Source organism: Rhipicephalus microplus, unplaced genomic scaffold, assembly GCF_043290135.1.
Source record: "Rhipicephalus microplus isolate Deutch F79 unplaced genomic scaffold, USDA_Rmic scaffold_515, whole genome shotgun sequence".
Classification (NCBI taxonomy): Eukaryota; Metazoa; Arthropoda; class Arachnida; order Ixodida; family Ixodidae; genus Rhipicephalus; species Rhipicephalus microplus.
In genome coordinates, this window is record NW_027465076.1 from 1 (window position 1) to 18,256 (window position 18,256).

Here is an 18,256-nt window from a genome sequence, read left to right on the forward strand (position 1 = left end):
CACCTAGCGCGCTCCCACCCAAAGTCACGTTGCACAAGTTTGAAGAACTCCTCGTTGTGCGGCTCAAAGAACTTTCTCAGCCTACGCACGTTCTCCTCACTGAGCCTCGGGTGGGTGCGGCCTTTGGTCTTGCCGAGGCAGTGAGGGCTGCCGCTACCTTCACTCTTCTTTAGGCAAGGAAAACCCTTCGTTTCGTTGAAGTAGAAATGGTCCTCGGACACGAGCCTCCTGAGACCCAGGAAGTCCTGGACCATGGCCATCTCGCGGGCTGGGTTCCTCACCAGCTCCTCACCGCTGACGACGTGAATCTGGGACTGGGGGAAGTGTCTCAGCCATTGAGCCAGGTGATTGGCGTACAGGCCGATGCGTATGCCGGACCACGCCTCGTCGACGTCGCTGCTTGCGTTCCAGCACGTGCTGTTCTTGTTACTATGACTGACCGTACCGCAGTCTCGGTTGATGGCCTCGTAGTCGTTGGTGTTGGGTACATCGTTGTCAGAAGTTCTAGCTTCACTCCTTAAGCCCGTGAATGAGGCTGATGTACCTTTCTCTTTAGTGGTTATGGTAGGAACGTCTTTCGGAATACTGTTACTATCGCCATCTCTGTTATGTCGGTGAGTTTGGCTCAACCAATCTGGGCCAGCCTGTGTCATATTTAGACTGGCAAGCATATAATTAGGCATTGTATTTCGCGCGTGCCATATATAATTGTGTTCTTTGCTGTGAAGAGCTTGTCCGGTACTGATAACCCTATCTTTTTCTTCAATGGCATTCTTGGGTGTATTTTTTGTGTCAAGAGCCTGATCTCTCTCCAACGTATTTTTACGATAGTTCACCTTCCCAGTGAAGGTCCTTCGAGCACTTCTATGTGCACTGTAGTGAGGAGTTGCGGACCCTTCACTATCAATGCCGGGACTTCCAAAAGTCGAGGTTCTTCCAGAACTGATAGTGCCGTTCCCATCGTTGCTGGTTCGCCTCTTGCGGTTCGGCTGGTGGCGAAAATTTGAAGTGAAGCCTCCGTTTTTTCTCCGCTTGCGCCTACGGAACGCTAGCGCTTCGAACGGCAGTGTGGTGTCAGGACGCTTAGAAGCCGTCTGGGCATAGTCGGAGAGGGCTCGAGTGACTGGGTCCCGAACAACGACCAGGAGGCGGGCATCGGGAAGCGTGTTTCGGATGCGAGCCGGTACCTCTTCGGTCACGAAGTAGCTGGGCGTCTTCTCCATGGTGATCTGCTCTGGTAGTGTCAGCGGCATCTGGAGCCTGCGTAGTGGAAAAGAGATAACATGCACGTCTAGCAGGAAAGAGCATGTAAGCAACTTCTAATAATTCAAAATTAGACATCCACCTCATACCATGGCAAAAATGTTTATCTACTGTACCAAATGTGCGTACTCTTGAAGGCATAAAAAAACAGAAAAGAAAAATTGCCTAAAAGGAAACCGAAGTGGTTTCTAGTCTCAGTGAACTGCGAAAATGAGCCAATAAACGCTGCAGACTAACGACCTTCTTTGTCATTAGGAGCATATTTATTAACACTGATATTTACATATAGGCAAACCACGTAACATATCGCTTCATCAACAAAGAAAAGGCCGGAGCACTGATCAAAACGACAAGACAACATTTTGTGGGGACGCTCCTTCGCCTCATGTTTAACGCTGTGTAATCTCCCCATTTATTAACGCATAACACACACTAATCACCTGGCTAACCATTACTGTCCCAAATTGAGTGTACTAAATGTGTTCTAAACATTGCAGTAGCGAAAAAATTATTGATAGACCTGATTCGGTCTCAGAAACAAACGGCCATTTCATACAATTAAATTTATTTTTGAGATACTTACATTATTTGATAGTAACAACTTCCCGTGATCCACGATAAATTCGAAACAAACGTGTAATGAAAATCACCTGAATGGCTGCAAAAATGATTGAAGACAAGCTCCGCATGAAAGTAGGCAGGGACTATGTCATCATCGTAATCGAGTATTTCCGGCTAAGCCACCATTAACTGCAGTGGAAAAGGGGAGCTCGGGTTTTGGCAAATACGCTGCTTGTTAATTACTGATGCCCTCTTTTTATTTATTGTGAAAAACTTCGTGCAAATGCATATATTAAAATAGACATCCGTAACATTCTTATATGTGAAAACGTGGAAATTCTTCTGTAATAATCACATGCCTAATATATTTTAGATACTGTCGCAGAAACTTTTGGTATTCGATTTGATTTGATTAGCTCATAGTTATTCGGGATTGACTGGTTCTTCGAAATTACTCTTGACTGACAAATATGACTATATTTCATGGTTCGTTACACTTGCGGAACTCTGGTAGTTCTAAAGAAATGAAACTGCCAAATCATGGCTTCATCATAAAACGTGTCGACCTACACAAGATGGTGATTCGTAATGACTTCCGGAAACCTAGGCAGTGGGATAGTAGCGAGTAGGTTTGACATCTAAATAAAAATATATTTTTTGTATATGGTTATGCAACTTGCAGAAAGCCAAGCTCAACAGAGCTGTTCTTCCTTGCAGAAATACTACCCTGAAAAAGCGGGTTTCAGAACCACGTCGCAGATTTAGAGAGGGATATATTGTATCGCGAACACAGAGATATTAGTATAACTCTAAGCAATGCGTCTCCGTGCCCTCACTGCCTCATTGACGTCTATGCTATTAAAAAATAAAGGTCAAGGTTTCATTAATATTACTTTTGTGGTCTACCCTCATCATTCTTAGACCATCTCGTCACTGCCGCAAGGTTCGTAAATTTTTAAAAAGTGAGAAGGTTGTGGCATAACCCAGCACATTAATAGTAAGACCCAAGATTGAAACTTCCGGAGACGGTACTAGAACGCCGAATGGCTCGCCGGAGAAACATGGCCTCATACTTCACCATCCGCACGTGACGAAACCCGCCTTAAGCAGGTGGAAGGTGTCCGCTATGGCACCGAGGGCCTGTGCTGTCAGAAAAGGCATCGATTCGTTGCTCAAACAGCCATTCTTCTACCTTTTATCGGCAGCCCCGAATCGACCCGTGGAGTCGATTTCCCTCGACCGTTATCGATTCTTGCGTATCGGAGATCAATGCGACACTTCTATGGGCGCCATGGCCCTCCCACTACGCCACGCCAGCCGCATGCGTCGCCGCACGCCGTGAGTGTCAGCGACAAACAAGGCCTGGTGGATATATGGGCGAGCCTCCCTGAAAGAAAGCCGTCGGTACTAACAAAAAAAAAGAAACGCCAGCTTGGCTTCGGTTCTTGTAAGACCTAGGGCTCTTTCTTTAAGGCCTCCAGCAGGGCTAAGAAGTTGACACCCTCTTGAGAACGCTTAGATGGAATATCTATGGAATATCTGCGGCGTAGTACTTGCAGATGAAGAAAAAGAAAAGTTGGACAGTTGGCTGAGAACATGAAGTGCCTGCTGTCAGAAGCACGGAAAGTTTTGAGAGTCTCGAAGGAAAAGTGATGAATGTAAACAAGTACTTTATGCGTGTGGTACTGTACGAGCAATAAATAACAAGCTTCTAGGAAGGACGAAAACAATGAAAATGAGGATGAATAGAAAGACTGCGTTCTGACAGCAATGTACACTACGCCGAAAAATGTGGCTGCTTACGCGGTATGGTGCAACCTGTCACATAAAAAATTCTTTCACGCCCTCTTATTTATTGTTGACCGAATAGATCTAGTGAGGCTGTGTCTTTGGAGAACTTTGGAATACCCGGAATCCTCATAAGTGTCCAATAATGAGATCTGCATAAAAGTCACGTAAGGTGCTTGCTATAGGTATTTGAGTGATAGGTTTATCAATAGTTGCGATTGAATTCATGATGTGTGCCTTTTTAAAGAGGCTGCATTCCCCGTATGAAACCCATCAACAGAATACGTTTTATAAATTTACGAAAAATTACAACATATACTTCCAGGATTTCGAACACGTGCTGCTTAAGGAAGCCATTTTGTAGAATACGTGAGTAAAAGTAACGAGGAATTGCACCCGCTTCTTGAAAGTGCGTTCTAAGTGCGTGAAAGAATCAAGTACCGTAAGTAATAAATAATGCAGGTCATTGCGAAGCATCTCTGGCCCGTGGCTGTGACAAAACATATCGCCTTGAATTACACGGTACAATTACCACTAAGCATATTTTATTCATAATGCTTCTTGACGCTCAGTTTTTTGACAAAATACTCTGTCCATTGGAGGCTTCACGCAGGAGTGTATTTTATGTTAATAGACCCGGCGTCCAAACATGGTCGCAAAAGGGGCGGATACACCATAGACGCTGACGAAGAACTGGTCTTACACCAGCTGTCGTGTCAAATGGGTAAACTGCTAGGTTTATCACTGGTTGCAATGTGTCTGTGACGCTCTATTCATTTGAAGAGGGCAGATGCACACCATTTGATGCAGACATGTTCCAGTTTACAGTCAGAACAGTTTATTATCCTACTGCGAGACGATCTCTGCTAAAAATGTCACAACCAGCCGTGACCGCTGAACACCATATATTGGATTCCACAGAAGCAGAAGAAAATGAAAAAAAAAGAGTAAGAAGAAAATTACGTTTATGCAAAATTTCGCGATGCTGCTAAAACGTGGTCAAACTGCGTTGTCGGACCCCTCCCTATACCAAGGTACCACTGGGTCTAGTAATCTTTTCAGCCCTCCTGACTGGCTTGAGTTAATGCGCTAGGGCAGAGGCACCGTTCATTTATACACAAAACATTGTGCTGAAGAATTCTTCTAATGCCCAAGAGCGCGAGCATAAGAAGAGACAAAAAAAAAAGGCAACGATCAGCGCCAGCGCTTGCTACGAACACTATATGAGTGCAATAGTCTGCTCTAACGTAAATATATTCACTATCTCTCAAATGGTGTGGTTAATTTGGCAGCACAGGGTTCAGAGCTCGTGCGTATACACCAAAGCTTTGTGCGTTAAAGGCATGTCTATAACGTAGCAAAATAAAAAAAAAGTTGTGTGCACTGAAAGCGTAGTGTGTTTCTCTCATCAAGTAAAAGTGATTTTAGCCAGCACACTTCTATCCCCTGTTACCCTCTTCCTAAACGGTTCCATCTAGTTTTGAACACAAACTTTTCGGACAAGCGCGACTTTTCAGCTTTGTATGGTGCAGTATAAAAAATGAACTTGCTTCTCATTGTCGCGTTGTTTATTTATGGGCGCCGTTCGCGAAAGAAATAGTCTCGAAGCTTTATACGAAACGTAAACCTGTTCACTCGAACAAATGACATTCTGTGTTCCAGCAATCTATGAGTTCGGACTAAGCAGTCCAATTCAATCAGTCCATCGACCCGAAATAATGTTGTCCATCAGGGCGGTGGCACTGACACTACCTTTTTGTTCTTTTTTTACAATAAAAATGTTGTAAAGCGCCTTTTGAGGCATTCGCGCGTACTTTCAACGTCTCTGCAATAAGCCTTCACATTTATTTTTCCGCGCCGTCAACGTTATTAGGCCTAAAACACGAACCACAAAAAAGAACAGGCGGGAACAGACACGATTCCCCAAAATTGCTTCCGCCGTATCTATTAATAGGATCAAGCGAGCGTACGAGGGAAACAGAAAACCGTTTGCGGCGATACTGACAACCGGAACCCGACGACGACGAAAACAACAGCGAGAAATAATTTCGCCTACGATGAGCAGTACAGCAAGAACAGTTCGAAATCCGGAACGACGACAACATAAACAATAAGTTGGCAACAACCGAAACGAAAACGCACACACGATCCTGGAGACGCTGAGGCAGCAACAACGCTCAGATACGAACTGAAGAATTGTTTTTCGGGTTTTCGACATGTTTACTTTCGGCGAGGTGAGGTGGGTGAGAGAGGTGGCGACCTCTAGTGAGCTGTATCATGACGTTCTGCCTGGAGCTCACAGAAAAACTCGTAAAAGTGGCGAGAAAAACTCAAACTGAAAAAAAAAAGCTCAAATTATGACACCTAACTGGAGAAAAGAATAACAAGCAGCGAAAGAGAACTCAACTGCCAGCTTCACTTTTTTGTTTGTTGTTGCTTGTTTATGAATCTCTAAAGTCCTTTTTTTGGAATTTCAGCTAATATTTAGTACGTTACGCAACGGCGATGATGGGTGACATCATTGTCAAAGGTGCCATGTTCCTCCACTCTCCCATTTTTCTACTCTTTTACTCTCTCGTTGCATTTTTCTCTTCTCTCTTTCTTTCATTCCACCACCCGCCTCGGCTCGCGAAACAAGGAAACAGCTTTATTAGAAGACGTGACTCTGCATTGATTGCGGTGCACAAGCCACCCTACCATCCGGTTTTCTTCTTCGTTTGCTTTGTTTTTATTATATATTTGCTTGAACCCGCATTCCGTGTTCGTGGCTACGTGGCGCTCCTGAAAATGCCTTTTTTTTACTTTACGCCCCTATACGCTTCCTGCCCTCACCTTATTCTCTCTTTCCCTCCGTCAGTGCCACCCTTCATCCCTCCAGGCGTGCCACGTTTCGTGTTGTACGGGATGCGCTTGTAGATTCATCGCTTTATCGCTTTCAGCTTTTGTTTTACTTCCGACGCACCAACGAACAGGGGGGCGAAGATGGTTAGGAAGCTTTCGCTACAGTTTGTCTGTGCCGCAGCATATATATATATATATATATATATATATATATATATGTAACAAAGAAAGCGCCCCTACCAAGAAGACGCGAAATACTTCGCTCACGAAGGGTGGCGGGGGCCAATGATTTATCCCCCTTCATTTTGCTTTCGTACTCGGCGTGCTTGCCATTACTTTATTACTGTTATCACACCTTTTGTATTATTGTTCAGTCACTTTTACAGGTTGTCTCTGCGTGCGTTTTGTTCTCTGCGCTTTGCTGTGTTTGTTTCGCCTGCTGGCCACATTTTTGCAATTCAGTCTTGTTTTATTTCGTACGTTTCTCACGCTTCTAGTGCTTACTGCTACGCTGTGTCGTCTGCTAGCTTCCAGCTTTTCTTTTTTTGTCTGCTGCACTATCTTTCTTCACTTTTTATTTATCTACGCGCTTATTTTTGCCAATTCCTACCACCAGGGCTCTTCCATCTCACTTGGATTTCATCCTTTCGAAGTATACACTCTCTTTCTTTTTTGTTTGTACACTGCGACGGTATGGCTTCCTAAGCCACTTTACGCTTCCTTTTTATTTGTTCCTTTTCCAACGCAACCACGCGGAACAACCGCGCCCTCAGGCGAGAAAGAAGGGTATTTCCCGAACGACTCTTCTATTCCCTCTTATTTATAGCATTCTCTGCGAAGGAAAGAACGAACAAAGCAGCACCGGGTAAAGCAGGTTAGAAGTCCGCCCTCGCATGCATTATTCACTAACGTCTACCACTAAACGCTCATGCATTGTTGGGGCACGCCTCAGCTATTATTAAGGCCTACTGCTTCCCAAGAGAAGCGTTTATTTGCGTTGATGCGTTTCATTTGTTATTTACATGTATTAGTAAAGCCCCAGTTAACTTCATGAAATGTACGTAAGGACTGTAGAATTGTCAATGCGCTCTTTCTTTATTTGTTGTAAACAAGCTCATCTTGAAGCCAAGTGGCGAGTGAGCGCTTCAGTGCCTTACTGTCTTACTATTTGTTCATACTACGCTAGTTTTGAGGACATAACCAACAGAAATCCGTGCGCGAATGCTGCCCCATAATATTTAAACATCACGAAGGCATTTTCATGGATCACTTGTTAGATTAAGTAATTATCCGTGCTTCTTCAATGTCAAAAAAAAAAAAAAAACGTTGGTCGCCCAATACAAACCTATGATATGCCAATACGCTTGCGCAGCGAAAGCCCAACCTAATTCAATGCTTCCTCTTTCACGCACGCTAATTACTGGCAGCACCAGGTTTTACTGCCCTCCGTAGTGTGTTATGTATTTCTACATTACGACCAATGTTAAACATCGCGTGAGACGTACATAACCTATTGGAGCAGGGCTCATTGTGCCTTTTCCGTCGTGGCAATATTTGAAAAAGCAATCCTACACCACAATATGCTATTCATATTTAGGAAGTAATGATTTTTTTAGAAATATATTACTGATGATAATCTGGGCTAGGCTAATTTAGAAAGCTGCATGACGAGGAAAAGCAACTGAAAAGTGAATGAACTGCATGGAATTGATATTGTAACACTCTAGTGTGCCCCCAAAATGGTAAAACTATCCCATGGACAACACAATCTTATAAATATTGTTAACAATGTTAACAATATTGTTAGCGTGACAAGTTGCTCATAGCACAAACAGAAAGGGCAAAAGCCTGGGTTCTAGCGGCATTCAGTCTGCACTTAGACGTGGCCTTCTCTGAGGTGTGGCATTACAGATACATCTGCTGCCATGAAGGAGCTAACGAGTGTCCATGTGCAATGTACTTTTTTTTCACTGCACATCTTACTGTATATGTATGAACTTCGCATTTGGTTATCACAAGAAAATAAGTTACTTGCAAATGTTAGCACTTTTCAAGAAACAAGTTCCTGTGGCATCAGGCGATGAATCACTAGTGAAATGCGTGATCAAAATTATATTTTATTCGGACGATTCGGGAACGCGTGCACAATTTTTTTTCCAGTAAATCTTTAGGCTAAATGTCTGCAGGCTTTCTAGTATTGATTTATATAGAGGGTTTCACGTCCCTATGCTAACATATGATTATGAGAGACGCTGTAATGGAGGAATCCGGAAATTTCCAACAGCTGGGGTTCCTTAACGTGCACCCAAGTCTGAGCACACGGGCCAACAGCTTTTTCGCCCCCATCAAAAGTGAGGCCGCCGCAGCCGGGATTTCATCCCGTGACCTGTCATTCAATTGTTCCCAATACCAAAAAAATTAAAAATGGCTCCAACTCAACCGCAACTAAAATAATTTTATGCGCAGCAAGATGCTTTTCTATAGTATCGTGACCAGCTACGAGTAGTGAACACGTAATACCTTCGACTACAAACTCCTTAAATCATACACAAAGCAGCCTTCACCACACCCACCTAATACACACGTACACAAACAGCATTAAGCCTTAAAGTCACGCCTTATGCCAATAAAAAACGCCTTCAGTGTAGTGCTGCTTGATTATAAATCGAACGCAATAAAAAATCTCAACATTTTATCAAGTTTTTGTAAGCACAGCTTATAATACGGCACTTGATTTCAAAAGATAGTAACAAAGTATCAGGACTCATTACCGTTGGCTCCATCACTGATGATTTCAAACAATTTATTTTTTGAAAAACTAAAGTTTCCAAAATAGATTACAGGCAAGAAAAGTAGTTATTTATCAGAAAATAAAAGCTCCTGTACAATTCACCCTCTTCAAAAATTGCCCCAGAAGTCTACTCAGAGTAAGCAGAATCAGAAATATACCCTTAAATGAAGTACAGAAATATTTCAAGCCCATCTACGTTCGTTTCAGCGTAGCGCACGTCCCTGTAAGTGGTTCGACTAAATAACTACGCCGCCCGGTCAAAACAGAAAAAGAAAAGAGAGCGCTGTCAGCTCACAGATCACGTGCCAGCCAAAAAATAATAAAATAGTGATTCGGCATAGCTCACTGATTGAAGAGGAATAGGAAAAAAAAAGAGACAAAAAGAAATGATCCCATGAGAACAATACAAAAAAGAATAAAAGCACGGGTAGTCAGTGTTCGCGAGACTCATAAAGGCCAGGCTTCCTCCCCGCTTCACTTACGACCTGTCGCGCTCTCCCCTCTAATGGGTGTCATTTACTGTTTATTAATCGCCTTTCCAGCTGGCGGCCGCCACACGCAGCGCACCTTTTGATTACCGTCCCTCCTTCTCTTCCCCCGCCTCCTTTATCTCCCGGGCTGTATACCCTAGCACAGGCAGACATTGTGACAACGGAGAACACAGCTCGGTGTCGTCGCCGCCGCCAACTATTTGATTCCCCGTGTGTTTGCCCTCCTCCTAGTCTTTTTTTTTCCATGCTCTACATAATCAGGGGCTCGCGACGCCTTAAGGAGCTCGATTACAAGCACTCGATGTTTGCTCCGGGCTACACTACGTGTTCTGTCGAGCTGTTCCCTTCGGGGAAGCCATGATTCTTTTTTCATTGCTCGACACGCGTGAGGGAACGTGACGCGGGAAAAAAGGGGGCGAGGTATCGTTCCGCACACCTCTGGGCCCGGGTCATTCGAAAGGCATTTGGTTGTTAGAAGGTGTGCTGCGAACGTGGTTAAGAAGTGTTTTTCTAGATACATGGCGTCTTTTATAATTCAAGCAGATCACGTCCGGTTTGCCTGAGCAAGGACATTTCCTGTAAGCGCAAGAAAAGTTGGAAAGACCGTTTAAAAAAAATGTTGGTTCCTCAAAATGTAAGGCCATATTCAAAATGAAATACGCATATGCCGCATACATGCATAGCAGGCACAACTTCCTTATACGTGTGAGGAGAAAGAAGCGTTTCTTTTAGTTCAAAATAGATCAAAGTGTGAAAACACGGCGACTTTTTTAAAGCTACGTTTTAGCTAATGGCGACTTCAAGAACGACGTTCTAGGAAAAGATAAAACGCACCAAAGAGCAAGCCTAGATGTCGCAGGAAATATTTACAGTAATGTCCATATTACATAGTTCTTTGACTACCCATTCATTGAACAGACCACTTGCTTGAAAATAGTACACTGCTCCTTTTGTATGTTTACCTGATTGTACAGAGGCACATGCTTGTGTTGTCCCTGTTTTACCGGTCCCTTCCGAACTATCAATGAATCATATAGGCTGACATATTTTCCTAAATGTTTGTTCTTTAGGCCCGTTGGTTCATTTCGCCTCTTTGTGTTCGATGAGCCTTCATATGTCGTCGTCGTCGTATATTGCGCTCCACTATCATATCGAGAGAGCTTGGGTTTCGGATTTATTATTACTATTTTCAGGAGTTTGCACCTCAAGTTTAAGAGAAGAATATATAAGGCACGTTTATCGCTAGTATTACGAATCTAATTTTGTTAAGAGTAGTCAGGCTTATAGCAACGCATCTTTTTAAAATAATTGAAGGAAGGTAAATCACATTTTTACGCCATTACAAATTATCCCTATTTGATGCATGACACAACGTAGATATGTTTTGATTTCTAGCCTTTTTTCCGCCTACTTCTCTATGTTCGATATATAGAGGTCTAGTTCCAGGTGTTAACAGCATCGTTTTCTTTACAAGTCCTTGTTTTAATAACAGAAAGAACAGATACCTGAAGCTTTAGGTTGACAGCACATCACACACTATGCTACAGAGTTGCCTGTAAAGCGTGTTTTGTCTGTAAGATAGGACGGCATTGCAACAAAGCACATAAAACGGCATTGAAAAAAAACAAACAAATTTCGTAGACGCATGTCGGCCAAGGGCAGTTTCTTTCATTTTTCGAATTTTTTTTTTACAGAATCACGCATAATGCCTAATGCAGACGCTTACAACAAAGTTGAAAGCCAGCAAGCAAGTGAAGTCAATGTAGTATTCTTCAGCTAGTCAAGCACCCACGAACTAACCCAACGTTCATGCAATAGGTGTAAGTGGGACAATGAAACCTCAAACCTTCTTTATTTTTGTACTACGTATACTTGTAGTATATTTAGTAAATTCAACAGATTTTGTACCTGTCTCCACCACGCAGGACTACTTTGTTACCTACAGCCCCAATATTTTATTTATTTTAGACTATTCTTCCGCTTTGGTCATATCGCGTTCATTGTTTAGCATTGCTAATGTGTAGACGTGCTCAACACACAGCGATGCATATGTACATGAAACTTCTTCATTCAACCCGGAACAAACAAATTATTAAAAACAATATGATGTTGTCGAAAACGTCAGTAAGACTTTTGACCATTCACGTTGTCCATAAACAAGGCACGCTAAAGTTGCCTCTAAAGCATGTTTTGCCTGTAAGATGTAAAAGTAGTGCAAAAAAGTTATTTGGGGTCAACGAGCCTCTTTTTTAACGCATGCAAAGAGATCCAGTCTTGTAAACTTTAGCACTAAGCTGTAGAGAAGCTTATCGCAAAGTAGTCAACCGACGTCACGCAACGATAGCGTCAGCCTTTTGCAAAGAGAGAACGCGTGAGTCTTCGCTATTACACGGTTGTGCTGGGGACTGCTCGACACTATATATTGGCACTCTGACACTAGCGGAGCGTCTGAGAAGTGTCTTCAAGGTGAAATATCATTCATGACACATTTTCACAGGTGACTTTCCCTTCACAATTTGTTTAGGATATGAACTGGCGACTCTCTCAGTCATATTAAAGGAAAATGTCCTCCGAAGTTATTTATATGCCTGAACAGATATGCTTGTAATGATAAGTATACGTTCCAAGACACTACTACATCTAATCTTCTGTAGCACAAATATTTTAGATATTGGCAATGTTGTCGAACCCTTGAAGAGAAATAAAGGGAGATTTATCGGCGACAACAGGGGTCTGCTGGTACACGGTAATTTAATATTTAAAAATGTATTTTTTTCTAAAGCACAAGATTGGAAGCTAAATTATCCTTGAATATCCTTCGCACTGCCTGTGCAGTGGACGTTATATATAAAACATTTAGCGAAAACGTTAATTTCGAAAGCAATAAAAGATTATTAACAGAGCAATGACAGTTAAAGTCAACTAAATAAAACACACCTTACATTTCAAACTATATGTTCAGCTGTAAACAAGTCTGCGTAATTTCGTTGTTTATATCTAATAGCGGTTCGATAAGTAGCCTAAACCATTACGTATTATTGCTACGCGGAATGCCTCTATTCCCTAACGAACGTGCGGCTATAGTACATTTACAGTGTTGTAACGATGCCTTGTAATAGTTGGCTCAATGTCTAAATCTTACAAGTTGTCGAAGTATTTCTTGAAGTAGCAGTGGAAATATTTGGAGGAGGTTTTATCTGCGATGCGAACTGCTTTACTTATATATTTTTCAGCCTGCACGGAGCCGTATATCACAGTCGTACAAATGGGAACATATGAAATATGTGCGAGCGTTCAGTTAGTCCGCTCTGTGGACGGTATTCATGTTTGAACCATGATTCATATATAGTATAATACGCCTGCATCTTACAGTTAGAATCTTACAAATTTCAGGAGAAACACCCACTTACCTGTACCACTCGATGCCTTTGTTGTAGTGGCGGTCGAAGAAGTGGGTTTCAGGACCCGTAGCTCTGACGTCGGGATGCAACCTGAGGAACTCCAGCAGCGCTCGCGTGCCTGCTTTCTTAACACCGATAATCAAGGCTTTGGGCAACCGCCTTTCCAATTTCTCTGCATCGCCACTTCGTTCCGATGGTGCCCCGTTTGTTTTCTCTCCACCTGGGTGCTGGCCAGCAGGTTCCTCTGCCGTCGTTTCGTAGCTCGCGACATCACCTGCCTCGATGCCGTCTGGTCTGTCAATCAGCGTCGTCTGCTTCCGCGTCATCGTGAATGTAGATGTAGACTCTCCGGTTCTCAGAGTCAGCAACAAACAGTAGTAAAGTAACCGAAACATGTGTTCAGAACACCTACGTGTCAACTGCATGTCTGGTTCCGGCGACGAAACTTGTTTTTCTAAATGTTACTTTATCGCGTTGTCTTTTCCAACAGTCCAGTGGATGATTGCAAACAATTGGAGCTCCTTTCATCTTCAGCGATTGCCATCGCTTACGCTTATCAATGACACATAATGTTGTTTTGGCTCTTGCACAACGGGGATGCTACAGCTGATCGCATATACTCGAAGTTCACGTTTCTAGCGTCTTTACAAAATATCCCGTGATTATCCGGCGTTTTCTAACGCTCTTCACCAGCGAATACATCCTGGTAGCCTTATCTTATGACTGCTCTGCCACAGCAGGACGTTTTGCTACACAGCGCATCACCGCATATGAAGAGAGCGTCGCTGCATGACCTCCCTCAGAGCAGACCAGAGCCACGACTGGCACAGATGCAGAGCTCGGAGCGAAACTCGGCTGGAGCTCCCCAACGCCGCCCGTTTTCCGTCGCGTGCCTCTTTACCTCTTCTTTTTGTTTATTCCTCTCTCTCATCTTTCTATCGGGTGGGGAGGAGAAGCGCCGATCAGCGCGACAGCTACGCCACTTCCGCTCCTGTCGAGCATCGCGGGAAACAGGTCTCCCCCCGCTCAGTGTAGCAGTTCATACTTTATTTTTTTCGCCCAGTTTTGTCAGCGCCACACCAAGCAGAGATTATTGTTGCAGCGAAATTTATGCGTGCCAAACGGACCTTTGAAGCTACCATGTCCATGGTCGAGAATCTAGCAGCTAAAATATTAGCCACCCAAACTACATCAGTGCAGAAAATTGTCGCACTTCGATCATAAATAACAAGTCCTAATAATAATTCATATAATATATTATAATATATTCATATTATTATGAATGAATCATAATAATGATTCATTCATAAATAATGATTCATATATGCTGTTGAAGAAAAAAAAATGACTCTCAGCTTGAGTCAGAGCTTTTTTTTTTTGTTTCGAATTTCTTTAGTCGTTTTTTCGTGTTTACGTCCGTGAACTTTCCCTTTGGTCCCGCATTAGTTAATTAAAAACATAACCTGAACTAATTATCTGTACTTTAGGAAAACAGCCATTGTAATTTAATTTATTAGCTGGCGAATGTCACTGGTGAGAGCATTCAAACTAGCCTGCGCAAGTAAGGCACAAGTAAAAGTTTAGTGCACAACCAAGATGTTTTTTTTAATGCGAAGCAATTCTCAGCAAAAATCGGCGACTTTGAGAGTATCTATCTATCTATCTATCTATCTATCTATCTATCTATCTATCTATCTATCTATCTATCTATCTATCTATCTATCTATCTATCTATCTATCTATCTATCTATATATCTATCTATCTATCTATCTATCTATCTATCTATCTATCTATCTATCTATCTATCTATCTATCTATCTATCTAGCAGCTTACGTTTGGGTGCTCTCGCGGTCACCCCTTTAACTTGACGTGAACCGAAATTAGCATTGGAGGGTTAGATGGTTTGACAAATATGACACGCTGGTCAAGACATGAATAATCTCACAATCCAGTCACGTACGTCGTCAAACACTTCCCGTCAGACAGCGGCTCATACCCACGGTTGGGTATGTGCCGCTTGTATGCGGTTATGTTCCACAGGTGATTGAAATTTAGTATCAACCTAGGAACGATGAGAACACACTTGGGCAATTTTAACGCGTAAGCGTTAAGAAATACCCGATAGCGGTCGCGTCGACCCAACGATGACAGAATAAATGTAAGTGCTGAGAAAACCCGGAAATATACAACGTTGACCCCCCGATGAATGCAAATAATAAATTTTAAGGTCCCAGCAGGAGTCGAACCCAAGCATTATGCGTGGCAGTCAAGCATTTTATCGCAGAGCTACGCCAGGCCTCAAAACTACTTTTCAAATAGACGGTAATATTCGTGAAACGTCAATAGTGGTTGCAGTACTGCCTACCTAATTTTATCAAAATTACATATGCACTCCTGTGATAAAGCCGTCACGTCGGGTTAATGTTAATTGTGGTTATGTGCCATGCCCTGAAGTTGATTTATGGAGCAGTGTCCAACGCCAGCATCTTCGCGAGCGTCAGCGCCTCATAACAGCTTCTGGTGCTGCTAATACACTTGTTCCAGGTTACATCGTTGCGCTAGTGCAAAAAACTGGTTACATAAACATCTGCAACTCTTGAAATTATGTCTGTGCGGCAACAGTTCTACATATAATTAGCGTCATTTGATGACGTGTCGCTCAATAAAAAAAAACTGAAACTAGGTCACCTTCTCTACGCATGCTTCGCAGTACGTCGATTCCCAAGTACGTGGGTTCTGAGAAATTTTTTTTTTAGCTAAGGACAGCCTTTATTGTATGAGCTGACAAACTTATTCGTTCTGACGTACGGCGACGTGTTCAGCTCAGAAAGTGTAACACTCGTACGAAAATATCACATTTGATTATCAGTAGAGCTTCGATTCCTGAAGAAGTGAAATTAACTATTTATCAAATATTCAAATAGGTAGAACACGGCACGTAAGATATGTATTCATTGTTAAGTGGAAAGCCAGAAGACAGTGTGACAACAAACAGTGTCACTTGAGATTACGCAATTTTTCCAATTGAAAAATATCGCACGATTTGAGTCATTTATTGCATTTTTTCTTGAGATACATTGCTTTTTGTTACTAGATTCCCAATACAGCTGGTACCCAAGCAAGGAAAAAATCAACAAATGCTTCTATATGTGTTCCTAGTGATGATGTGATTGAGAAATAGGAGTTCAATCACGCTAAGCTTTTTGGAAACCATCATCCGAAGTGAACCACGCTCTATGATGCATCCCCTGATGTCTTTCCAGTGGCGTGTCAGCTTCGTTGTCCTCCATCATTAATCACAACTGCATCTAAAGTCTTGATCACCCTAAAGGCTCAGAATTTCACTCTTGCGCGTTTTTTGGTGCTTTAAAACATAGAAAAACTACCGCACTTAGATAGCAAGACGGGAGCAAAGAAGTGGCACGTGATAGCAGACGGCACGTATCATCGCCTGCTCGGTCATTTGGTAGCGTCGTCTGCTGAGGCAACCAAAAGTTGAAGCGCTAGACAGCCAAAACAGCGTGCTTCAGTAGCGTCATTAGTCTACGTCACTTCCCTTTACGCATACATTAGTCCATTGTTTGCACTGCCCTCACCCTCCGCCGTCATCTCATTCACGGGGGAGCCATATTTTTGTTGCTATTTTTGCACTCGAAGCCACGAGGGGTAATCTGAGCGTGCACTTGCCGAGCATGTTGAGAGCAAGCGCAACGATGGGTTCCGATACGGTGGGGGCGCTTCCGAAACGCATTCACCATTGTTGGCACGTTTCCCCTAATCTCCTCGGATTAAGCCCTGCAGGCGGACGGATACGCATCTCCTGGGCGAGCCATGTGCATGGATTAGCCATTGACCCTGACTCATCGCGGCTTTTTCGCTTTTCGAAGCTACTCGGGTTGTTTCCTTTACCCTACGCCGAACCGTATCCGATGCAATCTGCGCTTGAGGCCTGGCGTGTTGCTTTACTACAGTTGCTTTATATTTCATGTCGGGAAATGGAAGGCTACAGATTCAACAGAAAATAGGTTCCCGGTGTTGATTTTGAATCGGTGACAACGCTTCAGCTGGTCCCCGTCATAGTCGTTTTAAACGTATTTCTTTTACGTCGCGTGGCACGCGTTTTTTCTTCTTGTTTTTACTTGTTTGAGGATTTATCTCGGCTTGGAAGCGCGTTGCTTCAAGTCACGAAAAGTATTGCCAAAAACCGAAAAAGCAAATAAGTGAGGGCGTTGCGGCAGAAGGGTGATCTTGAAACGATAGGCGAATTTCCGGTTCGGGATCCCTTAAAATGGAGCCACTACCTTCCTATATGAATGGAACCCATGAATGCAAATGTTGATATGCGTACTGACCGCAGGCTTATTTAGGTGAGCGTCCCCCCGCACGGTTTATGCGACGTCTTTTTGTAAGGTGGTTGCCGCAGCGTAATTCACACCAGGGCTTCTTCTTCGTGATTTATTGCTTTCAGCGCCGAACGGAGTGAATAAAGTTTGAACAGGAGACAGCCTCTGCACATCACCCCTCAATTTTTTTTGTCAGCGTGGATAGATATATCCGCGAAATGGGGAAGTAGAGCCACCTCTCTTTTCTATTTTCTTCTTCTGAGAGCCCGTCAGAAAACCAGATCAATAAACATTTTTTATCACCTAATCTCAAAAAGAAGACTTAAATAGAGAGAGCTCCAAAATCGGTATCTCTGTTATTGTAGACAGGTGGGTGAGTTGGGACATTGCTAAATATGGTCGACACATTTCTGCGTACAGGACCGTCCCCTGTTAAAGGGAACACTGCAACGATCACCGTTGGTACTGCCTGCCCCCTGACAGCAAGTGCACGAGTAATCAATGTCCATTCATGTCACTAGTTTGTCAAAGGAAGTCTGGTAATAGGGCATAGTTTCACGCAAATCTTAGCGATTATGTTTTTGCAAGAGAGTTGATCTTAAACAAACAGTGCACGCAGCGTTCTCTTTAACAGTGGGCTCGCCTGTACATTAGAAGCACTGCGGTAGCTTAGAGACAAAAATTCCTGCGCTGCAATGCTCGGCAGTCGCGTAGCTTAGGAGGAGTTTGGAACATTCAAGTACTTCCCCCCCCCCTCCCTACTTCTATTTTTTTT

The 18,256-nt window shown here is 43.1% G+C and overlaps 1 protein-coding gene across 1 annotated transcript; it reads right to left on the reverse strand.

Annotated features, from left to right (window-relative positions):
• Positions 1-8: 8 nt before the first annotated feature.
• Positions 9-13,986, reverse strand: LOC119184098 (heparan sulfate glucosamine 3-O-sulfotransferase 3A1; the record flags this gene model as incomplete). Its single annotated transcript, XM_075885962.1, has 2 exons — positions 13,146-13,986; positions 9-1,260 (listed from the first exon to the last, which is right to left on the reverse strand). Coding segments are annotated over exons 1-2 (1,668 nt in total), but the record flags the coding sequence as incomplete, so codon positions are not given.
• Between the last annotated feature and the right edge of the window lie 4,270 nt (positions 13,987-18,256).